We start from the raw sequence: 26,848 nt of genomic DNA on the forward strand, positions 1-26,848 counted from the left end.
AGTTTTAAGTCATTCAGAAATGCGTATTCTAAAATTATATTCAAACCTATAAGGTTCGTTATGAAAGTGTGGTAACACCAAATTATGTTTTTTTTTTTTTTTTTTTTTTTTAATGGAACCTTTCAATTTTCTTGCCGTTTCCGGATTTATCGTTAAATTTTAAAGTCAGATCATCTAAAAAGTCTTATGTCAAAAATTTACCTTTTCTCAGTTATTCGGGATAGTTCGAAAATGTCGGTAGCTGCAAGATCTCACGGAAATCGGTGATGTGCCCTAACCGCTACGAACTTCGGAACCGGCTCATGGGAGTTCAAGACGACCTAATAAGCTACATTTACAAAAAAAAAAATTCATAACCCGCAAAGTAGGCCTCCGAAATTGCATGACTTCAAGCCTCAATAATTTGCTTATTTCAAATGAAATGCCCCAAATTTCTCGACGGTATCGTAATCAGATTGCAAAAATGCGTAAAACCAAGGGAAATTATTTTATTTTTATGCAAATGCGGTTTTCGCAACAAATTCTTAAATTGTCCTCTATTTCGATCAAAACGAACCTCGTGCACATCAATAATTGAACAATTTAAAACATTTTGTGAAACAATTTAAAAAAATGTGCGAATTGAAAACACGTTGGAAGTAAAGAACGTACAATGTAAAATTACATGTAACTTATAAAGAACTATCACATTTATGATATTTTCGAAAGAGGACACTGACATCAGTAAGAATAAACAAAAAATGTATTTTCCTTATTCGTTTCGATTCTGAACACGATGCCGTCGAGAAAATTAGGGCATTCCATTTAAAATTGGCAAGTTATTGAAGTTTGACGTCCAGTTGATCTTCGGAGGCGTATTTCAGGGATTTTAGCAAACTTTTTTTAATTAAAACACGTCCAAACGTAGCTCATTAGGTTCTCTTAGAGTCCCATAAGACCAATTTCGGAATTCGCAGCGGTTAGGTATAGCATCGATTACCATGAGGGGGCCATAAGAATTTTTCAATTTTCCTGAATAACTCGAAAAAGATATATTTTTATATAAGGCCCTTTACATAGACTGACCTTCAAATTTAATGATAAATCCGAAAATGGCAAAAAAATTAGTGTTTCAGTTAAAAAAGTAATTTGGTACTACTACACTTTCATGGCGGATCCTGTACATTTGAAAATAATTTTAAAACACGTAACTCTTAATGCCCAAAAACTTTGATATTAAACATTTATTTCCTTCGAAAATTCATATTTACTGAAATATCGCACTTTGACTCACTAATGAGCAACCGTGGATTACGTCCCTCGCGTATTAGAAACGCCTCCACAGTCCCAAAACCTAAATCCTATTGGGCGCTTGTGGTTACACTTAGAGAAACAAATTAGGAAACATGACATAACGAGCTTTACGAACACTTCTTCTGCAAGAATGGTCCTTAATTCCTCAAGAGGTCGTTAAAAATTTGGTTTCTTCAATGCCACGGCAGTTGCAGAGTGTTATCGATTGGAATAGGGATCGAACTAAGTATTAACAGATATATTCTTAATTATTATTCAATTAGACTTTTCCTATGATAGTAGATGTGCGAATACCTTTTTTACTCACTCTACGTGGGGAGTAGCGAGCCTAGATTGTCCATTCGGAATGATAGAAAGTTACGAATTATTCCATACTAAACGCTATTTATTGCAAACAATGATGTATTTCATAATTCCCCACCCACGGCAGTTTTTTAAGGCAAACTGTTACAAATTGGATAAATGTGTCACAGCAAGTGTTTCGCTTGTCTATCGAAAGTGACAAATGATACACAACGGCTTATTTTTGTATTCATACGGGAATTTTACCCAGTGATATATTAGTTTAGAATATAAAATCAAAATGCGATGAAAATATTATAGAATAATTTGCTTTCACGCTGATAAATGATGAAACGTTTTAACTGCGTTTAACGCGATGGGATTGCAGCACGGAAAACTTGTTTCTGGTCTAACAATTCTGGAAATAATTCCAATTCGTCGAATAATTGGAATTTTAAAGTTTTTGTCAGTAGTTAATTTTGGAGCACCCCCGATCAGCTTTGGGTGCAACGTTTCCCGGAAATTCAAACAAGCGCTAATTTTAGTTCCGATCTTATAAATAGAAATAAATTTATGGTATTTATTCGACTGACATCATTATTCTAGTGTCATGCAACCCCATTTAATAAATGCCATAAATATTAATAAGTCAGCACATGTTTTAATGAACCTCGTGCATTTATCACAACGTTTGCTAAATGGCTTCATAATTTGATGGATTATGACGCGCACTTCTTTTAATTGAGGAATTGCGCATTGCAAAGAGTGTTATCGCTATTTTTTTGGGTCAGAAGGCAATATCACGGTTTGCACCTACGACCAATGATACCGAAATAGATCGCAGTTGTTGCCTTTTTCATTAATGCCTCAACAACCCCCGTTGCAATTAATCGCGACCCCCCAACAAAGTACCTACATAAATCGATACTTAAGGCATTTTCCCATTTGCGCTAAATTTCTAAATGAATATGCATATACGGCCTGAAATTTATTTTACAGTTAATTACAGTTTTGCAATTCAAATTTATAACACTGGGATATATTTAGGTTAAGATAGAGTATTTTATTGTGTGTCGGGTTGTTCCCTGTGCGCCTGTCGCGACGCTTGCTTTCGTTATTTTGATAACACCCCCGGAACAAAGGCTTGTTTTGTAATGATCTATACAATACACAGGTTAGCGAAATATGTTTCTCTGCACGGCTTGTCCCTTTTTATTTATGAATTTGCTATTTTATTGCCGTTAATTTTCAACAGCAAAAACGTAAAGCGTCTCAAAACGAATCAATCCGTGGGACTTCTAGTTGGGAAAGCAACATAGTAAACGTGTCGCCTTATCCAGAAAGATGACAATCGTAGGTGTGTTTCTAAATTGAAGAATGTGGGAGGAGAAGCAAGCAATCCCAACAATTTTGCAATTTATGCATTTCAAACAGGCTCAGATATATATACTGTTTGAAACAGAAAAGACAACGCCCCGTAAAATTTATTCGATTTTAATAATAGTTGGTTTGCGCGTTTGTTTATGTAATACTAAAAATTATCAATTTTTTAATTAAATTCCCGCGTTTGTTTTTGCGTTATCAAGAACAGAATCCTCAGATTATCGCCTTAGATTTGTGCGGCTACGATATAAATTCGTATCGTTAACGGCGCTGACAAACCAGTTGTTTGCTAAGCATGATCCATTGGGATAAGAACCATTTATCCCATCCTGTGGTACCTCTTACCGTTTTTCATTGATCGAATCGATGCAGTGGTGTAGAGAATGGGTGCAATGGGACCTTGAATTAAACAGTGCCGTCTTCAGCGATGAATTCAGATTTTATCTGGGTATGCGTGACGTTAGGGAAAGAGTGAAAAGGCAAAGAGATGCACCAAACTGTAGACGTAATAGTGTGGGATGCTATCGCTGATAGTAGTAATTCACTTTTGATTTTCATCAAAGAGAATGTGCTCGCTGAATGCCACGTTCAAGAAATTTCGATCTCGCATCTTGTGCCCTGTCTCAGAACATTTTTCACTCTATTTTTCCAACAGGATAACGTACCATCACACGTGGCTCGGATCACTATGGCGTTTTTCCAACAAAATGAAATCAATTTATTAACTTGGGTTCCCCCATCTCCATGACCCATCTCTAATCGAACATGCTCGCACGTGTGTGATATTGTGGATAGAATATTATGGAATTTACCCCATTCCCCACGGAGCCTAGCGGCGCTCTGTATTGTCTTACAATATTACTAAAATACCTAATATCTGAAATAAGGCACTTTCTCGGCGTTTCTGCTTAATCCTAATAAAGAATGTTATATCCGATCTATGAATATCTCTAAAACCATTTCGGTCCTCGTCGTGCGGAGCTGCTCCTGGTTTGCTCACTCGTAGGTTTGTATGTTATATCACGTTACAGTTGTCGCATTCAACTTCAAACAAGTCACGCCTTCTGCTAATAACCGAAAGTAAAGATGTATAGCGGCATCTCCCTTTAGTGTATCAAGTCTGGAATTATCTCTCATCTTCCGTGGGTAAAATGTTTAGTTAGGACTCCTATTATAGTAAACATGACGAATAAATCCCTCAAGACAAATTTCCTGACGATGACGAGCCCAGTCACCCTGGCACCGAAAATTAAATCTATAATAGAAGGATTTTTAACTTTGTACGATATTAACCTATTTTCTTACGCAGTATAATGGGACGGGTCATTACATCCCTCATAACTGCCGGCGAGAGTCGAGAACTATAAAGAAATTTTATATTTTTAGCCACTTAGCTCGCAAAGTAAATATAAGTTAGCGGGTTCTCGTGGAACTTATTTTTATCGTTATGATTTCCATGTTTATTAGCACATTCTTTATTTACAATGCATTTGAAATTTATGACCATAAACGGCAATTTCAGTTAGCATGCTAAGATAGGAAAAAGGGGGCTAGGAAATATACATAAGTGCATACTTACAAATTTTACGGTTTCGTAGACCGTTGCCTTTTTTTTATTTAAAGGGGTCGTTTGAATTTAATTTATCAACGACCAACCAGGAAGAGTTCAATATAATGATGATGCTATGAAGAGGCGTAATACGTGATAATGTACTCTTATTTTACGCCTATGTACCGGGCGGCCGGTTAACAGAGGACGTCGGCTGTATTTCGAAAACTAGTGGAGATGAAGCTTTGAAATAAGAAATGTTAAAACGAAAATGACCGCGATGAAATGTTGGAGATTCTTTTTAAATTCTTAACTACAACTAGGCAAAACGTGAAGTTTGGGTACCATACTAAAATGGAGGTGATCTATTGATAAAATATATATTTCCATGAAAATACCCCTTCCAAATATACCGGAAATAAATGCCAACTCGTTTGTTTTAAATGGAACATCCTGTATATCGTATAGAATTTCGATTCTGCGGAATATTGTGAAATTTTTCACGTATAATGTTTTATGCCTAAATTCTACAGTTTTCGAGATATTTAGAATTTTACAAAAAAAAATTAGTTACAGCCATTAATGTATATCCTAATATTATAATTCGCAAATGGCTCTATGTTGTGCAATGAAATTTTGCATTGTTATGCAAAATGCTCTACTACTCTTGGACTAGTGAGAGAGAGTGTTGAAAAAGATAGCCGAAAATTGTCATACATAAAAACTCTAATTTTTTTCAAATGGAAACCCCCTATTATTTACTCTTTTTAATTCAGCTGATAGGCACCGTGGTCTGGCACCCAGATGGTATTCTTAGAATAAGTATCGAAGTACATGTGCGTAACTTAAAGGATGAAAGTACCAATAACAACAACTAACAAAATAAACTACAAAAAAACACCAATAACTTAAAGTCCCTAACATAAATATTACTTTATTGTCAATAAAAAAAATAAATCTTTCGAATTCACCTAATCGAAAGTAGATAGACAATTTAAAAATGCAAATAAAAATATAACAATTTCCTTCTAATTATTTCAAAAATCAATTGAAACCTTTCCCAAGACACTAATATTTGGTAAAACACCCATTATTGTCAATGACTGCCTGACATCGACGCGGCACTGATTCAATCAATTTGTTTAGTATTGCTTAATTAATATTTTACCATTTTTCTTGTATTTCAATAAACTGTTCATCGCAACTTGAATCATTTTTAACCCCCAATCTTTGATCAACAATTTTCCGCAGGTTTTCTATGGAATTCAGATCGCGCAACAATGAAGGCTACTTCAAAATCGGCACTTTTTCTTCCTCAACAAATCGTTTAGCTAACTTTGAGGAATGTTTGGTGGTCGTTGTCGTGTCGAAAAAGGAATCTTAAGGGTAAATTGTCATCAACATATGTTAACAGAACATTCTGAAGTACATCACTCTCTGCGCAAATCTGTCCATGATTCCATTTATTCTATGTAGTAGTGGGCCAATACCAAAGCCGCTGAAACATCTCCATATCATTACCAATCCACCTTCATACTTGAACCATGAATCTGGTGTTCGTAGTGTTTAATCGCTGACCAGTGCGACGTCTAACGTATTCAATGTCATCGGAAATGAACTTGGATTTATCACTCCAGCAACTTCGCTCCCAATTCTGTTTAAACCAATGAATATGTTGGCTGGCCAATTCCATCTTTCCGATTTTTCTTACTGAGAAGTGGCGTTTTTGCTGGCCTACGTATATGCACGTTCCTCTTCGACTAATCTTCATTTTACAGTCCTTGAAGACACGAAAATTCCGAAAACTTCCAGCTAAGACCGAATTTTCTCATAAGACATGAATGGATTTTTCGAACTAATAGTCTTTATCTTCCGCACATCTCTTTTGTTTAGCTTCCTGGGTCGTCCAGTTTTTAGTTTCGGGTTAATGGATCCAGTTCTTTGATATCTTTTTATTATAACCCAAATAGTGCATTTTTAACGTCGAACCTGCGGGCAACTTTCAACAACCGTTCACCCTCATTAAAAGCTCGAACAATTCGCTATTTTAAATCAGTGGGCACTTTTACACCACGAGGCGTGTTGTACACTATAAACCAAATGCAAACTGTGTTATTATTTTTCTGGTATCTTAAAAATTTAAAGTATATTTAACTGATTTTACCACGTCTATCTACTTTTGACCAGGTAAATTCCAAAGATTTATTTTTTTATTGATAATAAACTAGCTCTGTCAACGTTTGTTTATACCTCTTATAATGTATTTTGCGACAAATAACATGATACATGCATAGGAGACAGATCAATTAAAATATGCATGATTTAATTGAAAAGTTCTGTTTGTCTATCTACTTTTAGCCACTACTGTATGTCTTTGACGTTGTGGTTTTTACTTCCTATACATTAGAAATAGACACACATGTTCAAAATCTAAGGGTATTACAGATTGTTTTTCTTTGAATTTTCTGTCTGCTTTACAGTTATGAGTCTAGTGTATCGTGATATTTGCAATGTTTATTAATATAAATGTACACACACACAAGGTATTTGTAAATAGTCCCGTAATTTTTTTTTGCGATATATGGACAAACAACATTAAAATTGGCATATGAAGTTATTGTACTGCAGTTATTTTGTTAGTTGCCGATCGATCATTGTTCTTCAATCGTTTTAAGTTTCATTACCTTAAAAGTGTCTAGACGACATATAACTGAAAATAAAATGTTACAAGCTGTAGGAATGCTTGAAGCCGAGCTATTGCAAGTTACTGTTGCTGCCGCCATGGGAACTACTCATGGCGTTATCCCCCGTTTCCGGGCCTGCTGTTAAGTGAGAGAGAGATTTGGGTCGTTCGAGAGTGGCAACACCTCGTATGGACCGTTATGTTCAATTAGAAACTCGAAGAAATGACACCATCACTGTAGCCCACTTAATTTATCATCTACACGGGACTCATCATGTAGCTGTTTCAAAGCATACCATCTACAGGAGATTAAAAGAAGATAATTTAGTCTTTAGAATGCCTTGGAGATGCCAATCTCTAAACCGTGGAAATCGCACCGCTCGACTAACGTGGGCGTAACGTGTGATACGGGAATCGGATCAATGATGAAGCATCTTGTTTAGGGACGAGCCTCGATCCAGTTTGAATCCAAATTCTAGAAAGGTGCGTATTTTCAGAGCGCCTGGTGCACAAAGTCGAATTAAAAACACACAGGAAGTTAACAGCTACAGAGAGGGCACAATCATTGTATGGGAAGGAATTTCACTGGTCGTAAAACCAATCTCATTTTCCTAGATATTTTTTTATCAGCATACGATTATCTTAGGAATGTTCTAGTAGCTGTTGTTGCTCTATACAGAAACGTCGCCGGTTCAGATTTTACCTTAATGCATGATAATGCTCCTCTACATACTGCCTGAATCCCTAAAAATTTTTTGAAAGACCAAGAGTTTCCAGTTATAGACTGGTCCGCGCAATCTCCCGATCTCAACCCTATTGAGCATGCCTGGAACATTCTTTAGAGAAGGGTTCTTCCAAACCAGAATGAATTTCAAGGTCGAAATTAGTTATTTCAAAGTCTCTGGAATGTTATTAATCAGCAAGACTTGGATAGCCTGATCATGAGAATGGAAATGCATTCTAAGACCACCATAAAATCGATTGTTTGCAGTGCTATCTATGATCAACTGAAAACTTAGACAAAAACACTAAATTAATTTTTTCGTTAACTGCAGAGATTATTCGAGTGTTGAAAGTCGACAGCAAATCATGAGCGTCGCAAAGGTTAAATACCATAAATTCGCGATAAAAACCGGCATATTTTCTAAACAGAGATATCAAATAAAAATTTTCGGAATATATATAAAATTTTATGTTCTTGCTAACTAAAATACCAAACATATCATTCGATTTGATATTTTCAGGAAATTAAAAAAAATTCCAGCCCACGTAATAAAACCCCCTCTAAAGGTACTTTCATTAACTAAAATGGATTGTCTGACACACCTGGAATAGAGCAAAAAAAGCTCTTTTTAACGACCACCATTTCTTTAAAGCCTATGATTCGTTCCCGAGATATTTCAGTTTTTATCTGACAACATTCGCAATGCCCTCTACAGAAAACTTGCAAATATTTAAAAAAAAGTCACAGGAAAAAATTATGTAGAAACTTTCCACGAATAAAACTGAAATTTTCAGTTAACCATTTCATTGCAGCTTCTTCAGTTATTTGAGTTATTTTCGTTGTCTATACAGGGTGTCTCACGAATATGGGCTTCCATCCGTATTTGGAAAACAAAGACAAGGAAATAGTCGAAATTTGGGTATCAAACTAAAATAGAGGTGATCTATTGATTAAAAATATTTTCATAAACATATCACATCCGTTTATACCGGAAATGAATGTAAACTCACTTATTTTAAATGAAACACCCCGTATATTAGATCAAATTTCGATTGTGTGGCACGTTATGCACATTTTTATGTTTATTTGCGTAAATTTTACGGTTTTCGAGAGATCTGGAATTTTTCGAAAAAATGGGTAAAGTTAGACATTTAAAAAATTTACAGCAGTTTCTCTTGGTCGCTTTTGTTTTAGAATATTATATTTCAAAGCTTCATCTCTAGTAGTTTTAGGGATACAGCCGGCATCCTCTCTTAACTGGACTTTCGGTACAATACCATTTTTTGGTGATATACCCAGCATACTATTCACCCCTTCTCCTTCTAAAAGGTCGAGTTAAGGTGCATCCGCGTTTCGTTAAATCGGTATAACTGCAACACCCCAATAGAAGATCAATCTTGTCGTTCCTCTAAGTGTTACGCTTTACGGATAGATAATAAATTAGCCGATAATTGCCCCTTGTCCATAGTATGCCTACGTGAGTTAGCCCTCGGTTTTAGTACTTAGGAACTTTGCAAAACTTGTAAACCCACTCTCGATCGAATTGTCGCGTTGACGTGTCCATCGTTAACCGAGTTCTTCATTTTTGTAAACCTAATTGAGGTGCATTATTTAACAAGGAAATAAATTGCTTCGTAAGTTGTTCCTGACTTTGCTATACCAAGATTCATTACAATGTTGTTAACGATATTTTATAAATTAGTTTTTCCCCGGCACTATGGCAGTCACTCAATACCCATAATCGATTCGTGACATAAGTCCTTTTAATCTGTTTTGTTTCAATCCCCGTCGATGTCGTTGATACTCGAAGATGGTGCATGTTTAGAGCTTCAGCTCGCTCAAAGAAATAGAAAAAACCTTATTATATTTTTAATCTAGTAATTGTCCTGCAAAAACGCCCGTTTAGAAATATTATCGCCCTCCACGCTAAGTGGTGTTTAAATGTTTCCTTAAGAATTAATGAAGTCAAGTTACAAAGTTTCCATATGGTAATCACCTTTCATTAATCATACACTTGTAAGATTAGGCTGAATTAATATTTCTTCATTTTAATTTGCATAAATCACCATCTGAATATTAACAAATTCGAATTTCAAGGTTATCAAACATAGACAAGCTCGAGGGGAATTTAATTACTTTAATATTTAACGTTCTGCCTTCTGATAGCTTATCGGTCTTAAGCGCGCTTAGAAATTTGAATTGTTCAAGGGTGAAATACGCATACGCACATTTGCATATTTCATGACTTAGTGTACGTAACTTTTCCATATTTTGATGTCAGAACAATAAAGTTTCCTCTACGCAGCGAGATCTTGTTGGGTAAATGCGATAAGATTTTATGTGCTCACTTTAACATTTCCAGGTTCGCTGCTTGAGCATTAATGCGGAATGTTTAATTTTGAAGAATCTGTGTGTTCAAAAAGAAAAAGTTCTGGTTAGTTTGCGCTCTTAAAGGGAACGGTTATATTTGTTCATCCACAAGAAATTTTAAGAAGCGCATAAATCGTTCTTTTACAAGTTTAACCTTAAGGATATTTTCAGTGATAGTTTTAGTTTAATCTGAAGTGTGAGAAGTGTGTTAGAAATAGCTGAGATTTGTTATATTGTCCGGAAGGTCATTGGGTATTTTACGACGTAAATGAAAAACAATTTGGTTCGCTAACAACGATAAATTTATGTAATTGTGTATTTCCCATTTTCTTTGATAGCTCATCGCCATCTTTAGGACGATTTCACAATAACGCACATATAAAAATTAGATTTTCTTTTCGACAAAATACTGGGCCAAGTACGTTTTTACAGCGATGGTAACAGCTGACAATGCGATGGTTCTAGATCTGGGGAATACGTTGCATGTCCCACTCCATCCAAATTATGGCCATTTTTGATGGGTCGTCCTGGGCGGTTTTTCATGACTTTATTACTCAATTTATCCAGTTGACAGCACGTACGTACTGGAATCAATAATTTGGTTCCTTGGATGGAGTAGAAAATGCGCCATACTTTTGTAATGCGGCCAGATGGATAACATAACTAGTCTTTGGAGAATATTCGCTTTTGGGGTGTTTCGGGCTGACTTATTACACTTCGTCCAAGATCTTTTACGTACGATATCATTGTAGACCATTCAGTTTTCCTCACTTGTTATCATACATTTTAAAAACGGAACGCTTTCTTCTCATTCAGAAACTGAGTTGCAGTTGTAGCACGTCATCGCCAAACATATCACAGGACTTTTTACGATTCTGTGTTAGTTTTTGTTCCTTCGCGAAAGAAGTGTAACACCACACGTTGAAAATGTTCATTGTCATTTTAATTTCTCAATCGGTAGCAAATAAACAGTTTTAGCCACAATTTAAGGCAGTTGAACTCACTGAATGGAAAATTACGCACTGACCATGGACCACCGAATATTTTCTGAAAATTGGAGAAGACTGAACAACATTACCCCCATATTAGAACCAATTCTGAGCCACTTGACGATCGTTCAGCAACCTCTACGCGTACTAAATCTTAAGGGCCTCATATAACATATTCATTATTAAACGTATGTACATCACCAAGCAATTTTATCCCGGATTTATGGGGCATGGGATAAATAAACTGGGCTAAGTTTTTGTACCCCACGAGCTTATAAGATGATTGGGCCTACTTTGTATCCAGAGAAGCCATCAATAATAAACGACTCTGGATAAGTTGAAACTTTAACCCAGCGAACATAGCCGAGCTGCAAAGTTTGGAAGAAGTTTGGGAAATCTTTCAAAGTCATTTCCTGATAAATTAAAATATTCTTTATGCATGGCAAATGAAGTGTTGTGATAATTTTAATTTTTTTCTACCAACTTGTTATTGAGACGTCTTTCGGGGAGCTTTGAACGCGGCACTCCTGTGAATTTGCAAAACTCTTCGCTTTGACTGAAATGCGACTGATTAGAACAAAGAGTTCCTTTATATCGGAGATGTATTTTTATCGATGCTCTTTGTAAAAGAAATAACAGCTCCAGGTCAAATATAAAGATCTGCTGCAAAGAGATTAAAAGTTCTAAAGGAAAGTAATTCGAAGATAATTGGATCATTTTTCGTAGGCTTGTCGATTTGATTACGTTCTTTGTTTTCTCTGTCCAAGATAAATACATCAGGAAACTATTATCTTTGAGGAATAATTATATTTCCCGCATTTGAAGCGGGTCACAATACTAAAGGCAATTTTTCTAAATCGAGTAGTTTGAGCTATTGAACCTGCAGTTTGCTATTTTGACAAATGGCACGGTATTTTTTCGTATTAAGGCCGATTTCTCCAAAATCACGTATAAAAATAAGTCTCGTTACCAGAGAGACAAGACATGGCTTCCTGCTTTGGCGAACAGCTTTAAGAAAACAATTACTTTCGATGGAAAAGGAGAAATAGAAAATGGGAATGAAGAAAAGCAGCACCGAGGCTCACGTACGAGTATTTATCAATTAAAACCATTGATTCGTTGCTAGAATTCGATATTAGGGGACAGTAAATCATTTTAAATGGATTTGGTGGCGCACTTGTTGTGATTTTAAAGATGTTATTCAATTGTGGGCTCGGCGTTAACTTGGATTGGTCCTTTGTTCCGAAGATAGAAATAAATTGAAAATTTCCCCTTTTTCTCTTTTTTCCACCGCTCCCAAAATGGTCCGTGGTAATATCCAATAAATAATTAATACTTTTATATCCGATTTGACCATAAAAGGTTCCTCATGATACTCGATCACAGTCATGTCACAATAAAGCCATTTTTTTTAGCAATGGCTCACGAATAAAACTAACATTATAAATAAACACAATACACTCTAAACAGGATTAATATCTAATCATAAACATATTAATTTTGAACCACCCTGTACAAGATAGATCCACTCTTTTTCCAGAGGGCAAATTCGTACACATAACGGACTTACGAGATGTTTTCCTGGGGCCTAGAGATAGATATCTGAATTATCAGTAAGCGAAAGAGAAATAGTGAATCTCAAACGAAATGATATGCTGGGTATCCCGTTTATCATGTCGGAGTTGCTGCTACTTTTTTATATAGCCGGCAACGTCGCATTGCTGGTAATATCTTAGTCGATAGAGCAGGACCGATATTTTCAAATTTTGAAAAAGGACACGTGTTCCGATTTCCGTAAACACCTAGCCTCCCATCGGCCGAAAACCACCCCGTATAGGGTGGACGAATTCGTACGTCCGGGCCTAAACTGCACATTCGTGAGAACAAACATATTGAAATAACCCATTTTTCTACAGCTATAAAGAGCTATTTTAAGCGCGCTATTTTTTTAATAACTATGTTCCATTTGGCTCTAGTCCGAATATTTAATTGGAAAATTATTCGAAACACCGGGTGCCTCAGCCATACCCGAGCTCATGCCCGAAGAATTTGGTGCAGAGAAAGCAAAACGAATGTTCCAAAAAGAATTTTGAAATTTCAGGTCGGTAACATGGTACAGAAAACAAAAATCAGTTCCATTAATTGAAAGAATTTTGAAGCTTCGACGTTACCTAAATGAGCACAAAAATGCGCATTTTTCCAATTTTAGCTGCCCTGTCCCATTTCCATAAAATCCCCACGGAGCCCACTTTATTTGGGACGTTCTATATACAGAGTATCCATTTAACATCCTCTCGGACTCCTATGCGTTAATGACGGTAAATTTTGAAATTTGTGACATCCTATAGTGTCCCAAAAGAGCGGATGTCATTTTTTTTTTAATGGGATCATCTGCCGTTTTTTGACATGATATGGGTTCTTTCTGGATCCTGTGTTAGTTCCTAGATTTTTTAACCGTGGAATGCAGTGACTGGAAACTATCACGTTTCAAAAGAAATTTTAATAATTATCAGTGCTTCATAAAAAACAATATTGCAGTTGGGTGAAGTTAGATTTTAATAATCTTAGGATTGATTCTCACATAAGATCGCCTCAACGAATACTCATTTAGTCATAACTACACACACAGGGTCTTCACAATAACGACGTTAATTATCACCTTTTCGATTTCACTTTCGATGATTTTTTCAAATAGGATGGGGTGTTTTTTATGATGTTAAACAAAAGAAAATTCCATTTTCTTCATTTTGGTGTAAAATAATGTCATATTTATATTAAACATTAAAGGGAATATTGACTTTTTCGGGATAACTTGCATTCATGGCTAAATGCCCGAGTGTTGATCATGCGTTGCTATGGTTTCGATGTTTTTTTTATTTGAAGTTTCGACACACCCTGTATAATTATTTGATAACCCATTCATTAAAGTCGATTTTTGCTATTGTATATAAATACACATCAGATTAATTTTCCACGTCTGCAGCATTCACTGCTTTGAATTATCCGAGATCAAGATTAAGGAATGTCTGTGGTTGAAGCGTTTCGTTACACGAAGTACAAACTCGTTGGAATAAAAATGTCAATAAACATCGAGTGGTGATGAGTTTAATAAGCTTCCATCATAAACTACACAACCACTGACTTCCCAGCTCAAATGCACAATAGGGTAATCGTAAAACGTTGATGCCGAATAACACGACCAAAAGGTTTCTATTTCGTGTTTAGGATCGTTATGAGAAAGTACCCACTACCATCTTAGGCATGAAGAGAAACCGAATATCCGAATATTTACGGGCTATAGTGGTGGTTAACTTTTATTTTATGGTCTATTTTATGCAGCAAGCTATTTGGGCTGATTATATTTCTGTACGGGGAGCATCGACTTTTATCGTTGTGACTTAACTTTTCTTGCCTATTTACTTCTAAATACTTTTTATGAGCTCGTATTGTGCTTTTATTAGAAAATAGTGTAATCATGCTTTGTTCAGAATTCCCCATTCGCAAATTTGGATAATTGTTTTCGAAGTATTTGGAACTAGGTGTGAGTAATAACAAACCCAATTTATTTACCCACTCGCTCCTTTACTAGAATCAGAATTATTCATTGCATGAGTTTAAATTAACACAATAAACGGGAATATTCGTCAGTTAACAGAAGGGAAATTGTCGAATGCCCGAATCAGATATAAATAAGTCATATACATATATTAGGTGGATTTTTAAAAACTTGAAATCCCCAAGATTTTTACAAGAGTGAACTAAAGTTCACATAATCAGACACGTTGCCCTTAAATTGTAAGGGAGACACAGATAATGAAAAAATTCATTACCCCCCATCGACAATATCCTAGAGGTGGCGGCAGCATCTTCGTTTTTTTTTTTTAATAGGCAAAACTGGGACAAATGACATATTATTTTCAAGGTCTTGAGATTCTCTAAATAATCGTGCCAAAATTTTGGGTTTTTTATTCAAATTCGGTTTAAAAAATGGGTAATTCCTTGAAGTTGCAAAAAAAAAGAATAAAAATGGTACCTCTCCATATGTTGTTTTACTGGTTCAACAGTTTCTTGATGAATGGATTAGTAGAAGAGATGCCATCAAGTGGCCCGCTAAATCTCCCGATCTTATACCTTTCAACTCCTTCCTTTGGGAAACTCTTAAAAATATGATTTCCGCGCCTTTTGTGCAAGATCTTCAAATATTACGCAGAAGAATTGTAGAAGCTTGTCCTAACGTTCTACAACTGGTGTTGGGAGAATTGCAGCAAGTGTTTAAACGCCGTTCGTATTATTGCGTGATGAATAATGGAACGAATTTCAAACATCTCTTGGAAAATTAATATTTATGACAAAATTTCAGTAAAAAAAAACCAATACTTTGGCACGATTGTTTGGAAAATTTAAGACCTTGAAAATTATGTGTCACTTGACTCATGTTCCCTATTTAAAAAGACGAAAGGGTTGCTACCCATACGATATCGTCGATTGGGGGTCATAACTTTTTTATTATTCGTCTTCCCCTTCCATTCTAAAAAAGATGCTTTTCGGCATTTTTAAGTTTTTCAAAATACACCAAACACGAAATTGCTTCAAAGTAAAAATGCAATGGAAATTCTTCGTTAAACGGTGAGACTAAAAACTCTTCCTCAAATGAAACCTAACCTTTAAGCTCATAAATTTCCTTTAAAAATTGACTTGAAGATGAGAACGATTTATTACTCACATACCAAATTATTTTTGACGTTCTCTTCTGAACTCTGAACCTGAAAAAAGAAATTAGAACTAATTAGAATAATCCTCTTTGGATGTAAAAACGAAGTAATTTAATTGAATTATGTCATAACGTACTCGTATAAAAACCTTTTGGTCCCAAAAAGTTAGCCGGAAATAAAATCTGCAGCTCGAAGTGATTTGAGTGTGCCATCGTAAAAAAGGCGGCACATTTTCGAGGGGAATATGGAAAATGATGGAAGAGGATGTAATATACGACAGCTGTGTTTTAATTATTATGTGTCGTTACTTTATTTTAATGCGAAGCATAAAATACAGCTACAAAAATACAATGCGATGCTCATTTTAGTAGCCCTCTTGAACAAGACACCTTTTCAAACGAGCGTGCGATAATTACGAAGCTTTCGATGTTTTGACGTGATAATTATGAGGAAAGTTACTCATTACGGCCTTATTGATATTGGTTTGACCGTCACTTTGTGGATATCTTCTACGGACGGTCCCCACTTATCAGGCCAAATTTCATTCACATGTCCTTTCTGCAAAAGTGTTATTGTTAAGAGTGGTAAAATTGCATTTTTTTCACCTTTTTCCCTCATTCGCTAGACGCGTGCCTCTTTTCGTCTATTTTAAATGTAATATATGCCATATAATTTTATTATTTTACGAGTTTTTTAACGGCACTTTTAACGTAACTTTTACCTTACGAGCGTCTAATGGATTATTATGTTCTTAGTAATAACTCGAGCGCCATACAACCAGTTCGAGGTTTTCAAACAAATAATAGCGAATATTTCTCCTCTATGTTAAACTGTACGTTACGGGAATGTAATTATCGAAAAATTACAACGGTAATGTCCGGCAGGTGCTGATAAGTGCCCGCTAGCTATTGATAAGTGCCCAGCAGGTATCAAGCAATGTATCAGTGCCAAGGGAAATATTGAGTTTTGACAGTAGATTTTTAAGGTATCTGACTTCGTAAATAGTACGAGGAGTCTCAGAAGAACCCGACCTAACGCTTAAAGAAAAAAAAATCGTAACATTACATTATTCCTCAACACAGTTTCATTTGAGTTTGTCACACTTTTCCCAGCCATATTCCATGGCTTTTATACCCTGTTTATAATAAGAAGCTTATAATATTTCGAAATAGGCATCAATCTCAGACTCCGCCTGTTCATTATTGGTAAATTTCTTTTTCGAGACATTTTTTTCCATTTGGGACTACCAAACAATCTGAGCGGGTTAAATCTGGTGAAAAGGGTGGATGAGAAAAAGTTCGAAACTAAGTTGATTGATTTTGACCTTCGCGATGACGGAAGTGTGGACTGAGGCATTATCTTGATGAAACAAGATTTCCTTTTTCACCAGACACGGTCGCTTTTTCGTAATTTCTTTGCTACAATAAATTTCTAGAATATTCTCCGCTTATTGTTTTTCTTTTAGGAAGATCATCAATAAAAATTATCCCACGTGCATACGAAAAAACTGACGCAATCACCTTTCCTGCAAATGGAACGGTTTTTGCCTTCTTTCAAGCTGATTCTCCCCTTCGGGTGTACTGTTTTGACTGTTCTTTCGTTTCAGGTGCGAAATGATGAACTCATGTTTCATCCATGGCTATGAATAGACGGAAAAACCCGTCTTTATTGTTGCGAAATTTTGCTAAACACTCTCTTGAAACATCCTCAGGATGCTATTTTTGTTCTACTATGGATAAATCCATTTTGCGTACAACTTTCTCATATTTAATTGTTCGGTCAAAACACGATATACAATACTCTTTAGAGTGGTCACCTTATTGGGTCCACCACTGCGGGGTTCGTCTTGGCAACTGGTAAGACCGCGTTTAAACTTTGCCGGCTAGTATTTTGCAGTTGTTAACGAAAGACCAGATTCCTCCAAAGTTTGATATTACTTTACCACTTTGATATTAGACTAAAACCTTTCAAATGGAAGTATTGAATCACGTGTCGACGATCCATCATTTTCCACATTCACAAAATCTGGAAAAGCGTTGACTCTAAACGGGTTTAAAATAAAAACAACAAATCAACGCAGCACCCTCAATCTTTAGTCATAAGCTTTTTGATATTAGATCTTTGTGATATAGGCAAATTTTTAACAAACAAATCGCCATTTATACGTCACGTCGAGTACTTCTTGTACTATCCTCGTGTGCGCAGGATTTGTGGCGTGAATTTTGGAAATATGCCCCGAAGTTGGACAGTAATAGTGAGTGTTTCCCTCTTGCGCCAAGGTGTCCATTTGCGGACTGCAATTATTGAAAAATTACAACAATAATTCCTCGGCAGGTACCGACAATTCCCTTTTGGGTGTTGATAAGTGCCCGGCAGGTACCAAGCAATTCATCAATGCCGAGAGACAAACTAAGTTTTAACAGCAGATTTTAAAGATGTCTCGCTTCGCAAGTCGTATAAGCAATATGTATGGCGCCAATTTCTTTTATTCGAGAAACACTCCAGGAAATAGCATTGCTGCTTCAAAATAACCAGATAATTTCGCATTCAAGCGTATTTTCTTCAAAAAGTGCATTTACTTATTTTCATTTGATGTTGAAAAAAAAGCCCTCCGTGCTCGGTGTTAGAACAAAATAAATTCGTGCAATTTTTGATAAACCGCATTTTCATGTAAAAATTATCGGTAATTTTGATGCACTCCATTGTAGCCCTGAAAGACTTCGAGTAAATTAAACGCAGGGCCAGCGAAGAAACGACAATACGGCCGCTGCCTGATAGGTCAATCTGTCGCTCAGGAAAAATTCTATGTGCGCCTTAAAAAGAAAAACGCACCGTATAAAACAAACTTCGCGGTCTTCGTGGATTATTCGTGAGGATATTCCACGCCTCCTCCATAAGTAAATTTCGGAGCCAGTCCTGTGCCCCGTAAACAGAGTAATTATACAACGTTAAAAAATGAGGGAATAATATTAGGTTTTATGAAGGGATTTTAATGCTGAGGGTGTAATAATAGACTATGATATTTTAACCAGAAACTTAATTACCAGTCAACGTTGTGGTGTGGTATACAAATTAGCCTTCACATAAGCGAATGAGGAACAGCATGGCAGTTATCCTTGAGTAGTAATTATGCTCATTTTTCTCAAGTCGCCCGCCTAGTGCATTTTAGAGCGATCAAAACAAATATTGCAGGAAGGCCTGTAATTCTGTTTACTATTTATAGGATAGCAAATTAGCAACGACATTTTATTGACATTTAGGAGGTGAGAAGCCTCCATGCGTTGTTACTCTACGTATAATTTAGGGCGGCATTTTTAACGTTCCCAGCTTTTTCAAAACAATATCTCTGTTCTGTGGTTAGAGGGAGGCATAGGTCAGAGCTTTGAATGTCACGTTCATTAGATCCTTTTTACTACCGGCTAATTACTATGGAGCATCATCTTACATCAATCGGCCCTTAAATCTCGGGCCATTGAAGCTGGTCTTGGCAAACTATTCGCGGACAATGTAGCTGGAACAGCAAGAATGCTTCCCCACAAGTTCCAAATTTCCGACACTAAAAACGTTAAACTTGCTTACTGACCGAATTAAAGTTTTTGTCCTCAAACTAGATTATGTGCAAACTCACAATAAATCTAGCGGCGTCAAAGTTTGTATTCACACACAAAAGTAAAGATAAGGAGCGACCGTGGCAGCTATATACCAAGAAAAGCACAAAAACAGGGGTAAATATATTTTGTTTGTGCAGACGGGGAGACATTGATAGCGAGACAAGGGTTGAACTAAAGATATATGGAGTTAGACCGCCACAGAGGGTAGTATTAATCACTGGAACTGAGAAGGACTAATTAAAGACTTTTCCAGGACTTTGGAGTTTAACTACCTTAATGTCGTCTCACAGAGTTGTACTAAATGAGAGGGAGTTAAGTTAATTGAATATTATTAGTGCTGGAAATGTCTACTTTAAATTACACCTCGGGTTCAGGAGATGTGGAAAATTACTCTTGCAATACGATATTTTTGATTAATGAATCTCATCATATAACACACCCAGCATCATTAAGACCGCCCTAAATCTTAATGATTCCAGTTTGTTTCACCGCTTCAAAAACCAAAGATTTATTTTGCGGGTGATTTCAATCTAAGTCGCTAGTTCTTTGTCCAGCCAAAATCGGACTGCATTTAGCCTTTGAAAGGCCGGTCGACAACAAATAACTCATGCTCTTTCTCTTTTGCAGGAAATCGCCGCCATCCTTATCAGCTTTGATCGGCACGCGGAGTGGCAGAGCAAGGAGGTCAAGATCAGGTCAGTATTCGAAGTTAATTTCTGTGGCCTCTTTGCCTTGTTAATTCTACCGGGGATCCCAGGGAAATGTGCCCATCCCGAATATTTTTTGTTGTGCTTGTAAAAAAAAGCCAAAACACGTCGATTTCGATAAGGAGAGGAACATCACTGGGCGAAGAAGTCGTTTTCAAAATGTCATCCCTCTTACTCCTCGAAACCGTCCCTTTTAAATTTTCGAATTGGAAGGGGAGTTATGTTATACCTTGCTTGAAAGGTAATTTTATTCTCTACACGATCACTAACTTATTTTTTATTTTATTTTTGTACGTCGGTTTAGTGGAAGTTAAACAAAAATCAAATAATTTGATTTTAACCATTTTTACCGATATTTTTACCCATTTTATCCCAAGAAATGTTGAAAGCGACCTCCGTTGCCTTCCCGCACATGCAGTTGATCCTTAAAACGTCGTCGCACATCACCTAACAATTTTGATGTTATTGACCTGCACTATTCGACGATTTGAGCACAACTTTTCGAGGAAAGCAGAGATTGTGTGTCGTACAATTTAATCTTCAAATGTTGCCATAAGAAAAAATCCATGGGACTAAAATCAGAGGATCTCGCGGGCCGCTCTACTTGCACATCTTCTGCCAATCCACCTTTCAAGGAATTATTCATCTAGAAATTGCAGGAGACTAGCAGTGTAGTGGGAAGACGCTCCATCCTGTTGAAAAACTAATTCTTGTTCTCAGAGGGCGCAATGTTTTTCGATTATTTTAGTTATTCTGAGAGATATGGCGTCTAGTAGAAGTTGTAGGTATTTTGCTCCAGTTAAGTTTCAAGGAAATGAAAAATAGTCCAATAATGTGACCATCCAATATCCCTGTCCAAACATTTAATTTTTGAGGCTGTTGAATATGGGTATCTCGCAACAAATGAGGATTGACGTTTCTCCAGTAAAAACAGTTACACTTGTTAATTTCACCATTTAAATAGAACCGACACTTATCAGAAAACGCTATATTATACAACAAATGTTTATTTAAATGTAACATGTTACTAAAGGATCCGCAGATTTCTAATCGACGGTCGAAATCATCCTCATTTAACTTCTGTACTAGTCCTATGACGCAGGAAGAGCATTTAACTTCTTTTAAAATTCTATGAACAGTACTTTTCGAAACACCGGATTCCTCAGCAATCTTTCGTACAGATGTTATGTTGTCCATTTGAACATGTGCCAAAACCGCGATTTAGACTTCATCACCTTTCATTGGACGGTCAACTTCATTTTTATTTTTTTTTTGGACGCAACCAGCATCATTAAATTTCATTGGCAATTTAGATACATAAGGGTGACATAGTATTTTGTCAGGTTGTTTTAAATTGAATACACAAGCTGCCGTTCTTGCATAATTATTGTTTTTGTAATACAAACTCACAATCTCGATTCTCTCTTGTAACAAGTAAAACATTTCATTCAAATTAAAAATTGCACGAACTGCAAAATGATGTCTTGCCACGAAGAAATATATCAATAAATCATTTCTCTGAAAAAATTAAAGTTCATAAATTTTAAATGAAATGTTGGAAATGTCATTGATACATTTGGGACGTCGCGTGATTTTGAGTTTATCTGTACACTTTCAGCATATATTACAATAACATTCATGGTTAAAATCAGGTTATTTGGTTTTGTTTAATTTCTACAGGACCGACGTACGAAAATAAAAAATTTAAGCTTGACCATGTAGATAATAAAATTACCTCTCAAACGAGATGTAACACAACCCCTCTTTCAATTTGAAAATTTCAAAAGGGTGGTTTCCAGGTTCACATTTTGAAAACATCTTTAAACTTTCACTGCCTATCACAGTGAACGTGTATCAGAGTTTTTTGTAATAAAGAACAGAAAAGATGTTCAGGATGGGCACTTCCCTGGGACACACTATATTGGCAACCATTAGTTCTTGGTTAGTCAGTTATACAGGACCATATGCCCAAGAATAAAAAACAATTTTCTCAAAGTTGGGTATTCGTTAGACTAATCTGTTGCTAACGGCCCAATTAGTGCGCAATTGTTGCTAATGTTGCCAACTACTATGGAAATTAAGAAGCTGATCCGTACATAAGCACGATTCGCACGTTTGTGTTTATTTACCTCATTATAAGACCGAAAAGTCGATTATTACCGTCGTTTTGCGAAACAAGTCGGGCGCCCCTCTTGCCTTGCGAGGCAAGGAAGTTTCGTGTTACGGCTGACGTGTGATTGTCTCACCCCAAACGTTCAAATTTCACCAGATGAGATACGCGTTCTACGCATTCGTAGTTTGCAGACTCAAATGCCATCTGTTGTTTCAAACTGATGGCAAAGGTGTCAAATGCGATAGAACATCGAATTCTTCACCTGAACGCTCAGTCGGTTAGAAATAAAAGGTTGAAAGTTGCAGATTTTTAAAGTGGTTCTTCACTGATGTTAAATATTCTATATTTTCCTGAATATTTACTGAATGGCGGTAAATTTGAGCAGTCATGAATTACTAATTACGCCTTTTCCAGAAGGTCGTCTACAGTGATGTTCTCGCTGTGATAATTGCAAGTTGGAATTATTAAGAAGGTGGTGGACTAAGTGATTTGTCTAGGGAATCTGTCTGTGGAATTTCCGGAAATCATCATTGTTGTCACAATTTCTCGTTCTCCCTTGGCAGAATTTTTCGAGTTTCTTGAGACGTTTGGAGAAGCTCATTTCAAAGAGAAAGAAAGTTATAGTGAGAGCAGACTTTAATGTAAACTTCTTTTCAAGCGATTGTGGGACCAAAGAATTCAACGATCTAGTGTTTTCCTTTAACTTTCAGGTTACTGACGTACTGAAGGGGAAAACTGTTTATACAACTTTTTAATTAGCTTTAAAGACAATATCGAAAACCCGGCATTGGACCCTAGCATATGCGGTCATAAAGCCATACTTTTGGAAACAGACCAATAAGCCGTCAAATAGAATATCCTTTCAGACCTACATTGAAAGGGGAAAACAACCGTTTCATTAAGTTCTCCAAGAAATTGACTTCGATTTTATTAATATGAAGGAATTGTTCCAAATGGCAAATTTAGTAAAGTAGTGGTGGAGCTAAGAGAATGTATCAAAGTTAGATTAATATAAGTATGATTTGTGTGTAGTTTTTTTTTTATTTTCCCCGATACCCCGACCTTGTTGCCAGCCCAGTCTTTCCGATCTGATGAGTTCCATGGCGTAAACAACCAGCGGAGGTACAGAATGTAAATCTTTCTCCTAATGGAAAAATGCCGATTTTCTGTCTAATGAAATTAAAAGTTCAAGCTGCGAGAGGCCAGTGTCCAAAACTGAAGAACCAATCTAGATAATTATATTATTAGATTTATATGAAAATTTTATTATCCCTCCCCATCTAAGTGCACTCTAAAGGCCATTAACCCAGTTGGTCTGCTGGGATTATGTTTTATTCCTAGAACCCATGCCGGGTCTCTTTTTTTAGCCTATCCACAATTAACGATCTGGATAGAGCGATATAAAATAAATAATACTAGCGGGAACTCCTGCTAGATTGCTTTTCCTAACAAAAAGCATAGGCATTATCAGGCGAATCAAAATGATGCCCTCGGGACTCTTCGCTGTACGAGGTTCGGTTTGTGTTTTCTTAACAAATATTCATTCTACATTTAGTTATTCGAAAAACACTTTGTCAAAAACAGCGCTCGGTGTATGATAAAATAATGCTGAATATACTTCGACCGAGAAGGCCTCGGAAAATTCAGATAAAAAGTCTAATTGGACTCTAATTAGTGTTTGTTCTAACACGCACTAATGGATTCTATTTTAATAAAGATTCAATGCCGATTTTTGCACTTGTAGTCGAAGACTCTCAAGTTAATTGTTAAAATGTTTTACCTGAACCAACCCAAGCTAACCTTTTTTTTCTGAACTTGAATGAAATCTACTATCCAGACATCTTCGATATTTCCATTTCTCAGAACGCGAGTTCGCTTTGATTTCATTATTCTTTTTTGCTGTTCCAATGATTTTCGGCTTTCAGTACCATAACCGCAATATTCCCTTTAGTCGGTCTACTGTCCATTTGGCTTTCGGTTTGTTTCCTTTGTTCGTCCCATTTTTTACATGGGAATATTGTGTGCACTTTGGATTCTGTTTCTTTCCTTTTCTACACAAATAGTTCCCAAGTTTCGTGGGTCTCGTGGGCGCCTAAGATAAAAAAGCAATTGTCTTCCCACTTTCTATAAGTCCATGTGCCCGAAAAAAAAGGAACTCAGCTAACTTTTTATTTCCTGTAAAAGTCTGGGAAAAAAATTTATGCACATCAGACTTTGATGACTCGATATTAGTTAGGCTGACAGTGTAGAGCTCAAGAGTTCAAGCTAAGAGCTGATTACTCACTAAAAACCCATCTTATCTTTCCCCCCTCTCCCCGAAACCACACCACAAATCATTACTTCAGAGGGTGGGGCAGCCTTCCTCCGGTCTCCTATTTCATTATGTTTGTCTGTAGGTCCTTTCTCTGTCTTTCTTTTCGTCACCTTTATTCTCTTTCATTACTTCACCACCTCTCTATCTCTTTCGAGTTTTCGTCATTCTCCTCCAATGTCTAAACGAAGCTGGTAGGCTTTATCGATCTTCCTGTCTCTTCGTTTTTCTTTTTCATTCTATCCAGTTTTTACACTGAAAGGACGAGTGCTCAACAACGTCACTCGCTACACAATACCAGCACGCGTCTGTTCACCAACCCGAACTAGCCCTAACTAACCTAAAGCAGGTTTCAATCAATCGCACATGGTTTGGCTCGGTAGTTCTTTGATTTGAATTAAAAGTCAAATAAATGGTACTAAACGCTCCGCTTTCCCATATCCATTGTCAGCAGTTCTCTTTGGTTAACTTTAAACAGACTACTTACCTGTTTGTGTACCACATTGTTATTAAATCAACCTCAAAACCATTGTTCCTCCGATTATTTACAATGGCATATCGAAAAACGCCGAGAACAAAGCTAGGTGTTTTCCACATCTGACCCTCAAACAAACCACTTTCCCAGCTAAGTTCGCAAAGTTGTAAGCATTGTGACGGTTGCAGGGGCTACATTTTATTTTATTTATTTAGTAAATTGAAAACAAAATTAAAAACAAACAGTTTAAACGAAGGGCGCCGCATTTTACAAATAAGCAAATATTTTTGTCAGAACGTCTCTGTTAAGCTCCAAACATGGTTGTGTGCTGCACTAATGACTCATAATAAAACGGGTGTCGATATTAAGTGTAATGTGATAATTTGAGTAGTAACATCACCACTAAGTCGTATAGAGCAAATTGGTCATTTAAAGGACCACAACAATTGGTCGTCATTAATATCTGCTGAAAGATCATTATCAGATAGATGAAGGTGGAGCAGAAAGCGGAATGGAAAATACCGCACACAACACACAGAGTTTCAGATGCTGGATGGTCTCGTGTATACCCCATACGGCGGAATAATACAAAATAAATATAGCTAGGGAAAACTTTTGTTTAGTTTACTTTTGCCGGCGAAGGGCATATTGTATTATCAAACGAATCAAAATAATGGATGAAGGTTTGCGTTCAAGGCGCGCTCCCTTCTGTTTTTACTCAGCAAATAATCATACCCTTTAGTCTTAGAACCATTTTACGTAGGAAAGCAGCACGCAATTTTCCAGTAAGTATGAAACCACGGGGAGAAATGCCAAAATAAAAATGAAACGCACACAATATAAACAGAAATTTCAATAAATAGAATAAGTAAATCATTTACCTCGAAACTGATGAAATGATTGCTGCGGGAATTTTTTCACTACATAGTTTGCATTTATAATAGCAACGTTGTGAACGAACACGTTCTTAAGCTTAAACCAAAGCATCTACGAAGATTCAACGGGACCTTATCAGTACATCACAACAATGATGAAACTAAGTATAAACTATCCCCCTTTAAATGCATCTCAAGAATGCATCTATGACTGAACAGTAATGGCAACTCTTACACGTCTGTTGAGTCCGTTGAACACGATCGTTAACAACAAATTTAAGGAGCATAAAGAGAACTTTAAAGTTGTCCAGAGAAAAATCGGCTGATTTTCTGAGTTGCACTTTACAACGATCGAATAGCACTACTTGACGATGCGACCAAGCCTGTAAAAACTTTCAAAGGCTCAAAGAATATTTTATGTGGTACAAGGATTATCCCCGAAGTACCCGACCGGACATATAGATGGCGAATTTTTCGTTAAAAATTTGCCGATATTACAAAGACCTAACCTCGAAAAACTAATGTCTAAAGTATGAGGGTGCTACGTTGATTTGGGTTTGTTTTGGAGCCGTTTTTGCTGAACGCTTTTAGGTCCGAGTTCCATTCAGGAGGAATCTGGTTCGGCATTAATGAAAATAACTATAGACATACTTACATAGTTGGAAATGGTTTAAAATGGAAACTTTGTTGAAGTTATAGCCGAATGTGATTTTCATTTATAATAAAAATGTTAGGTCAGTTTTTGACAAAACGAGATATAGTAAACAAGTG

At 36.4% G+C, this 26,848-nt stretch overlaps 1 protein-coding gene across 3 annotated transcripts in view; it reads left to right on the forward strand.

Moving 5' to 3' along the window:
• Positions 1 to 26,848, forward strand: part of Camta (Calmodulin-binding transcription activator) — a 175,315-nt gene that overhangs the window by 124,806 nt on the left and 23,661 nt on the right. For all 3 annotated transcript variants that reach the window (XM_066290084.1, XM_066290083.1, XM_066290085.1), the window contains exon 5: positions 20,224 to 20,291. In XM_066290084.1, the coding sequence (XP_066146181.1) occupies positions 20,224 to 20,291 (68 nt within the window). The remainder of the gene's footprint in view (positions 1 to 20,223; positions 20,292 to 26,848) is intronic.

The sequence above is a fragment of the Euwallacea fornicatus genome, chromosome 14 (assembly GCF_040115645.1).
Source record: "Euwallacea fornicatus isolate EFF26 chromosome 14, ASM4011564v1, whole genome shotgun sequence".
Classification (NCBI taxonomy): Eukaryota; Metazoa; Arthropoda; class Insecta; order Coleoptera; family Curculionidae; genus Euwallacea; species Euwallacea fornicatus.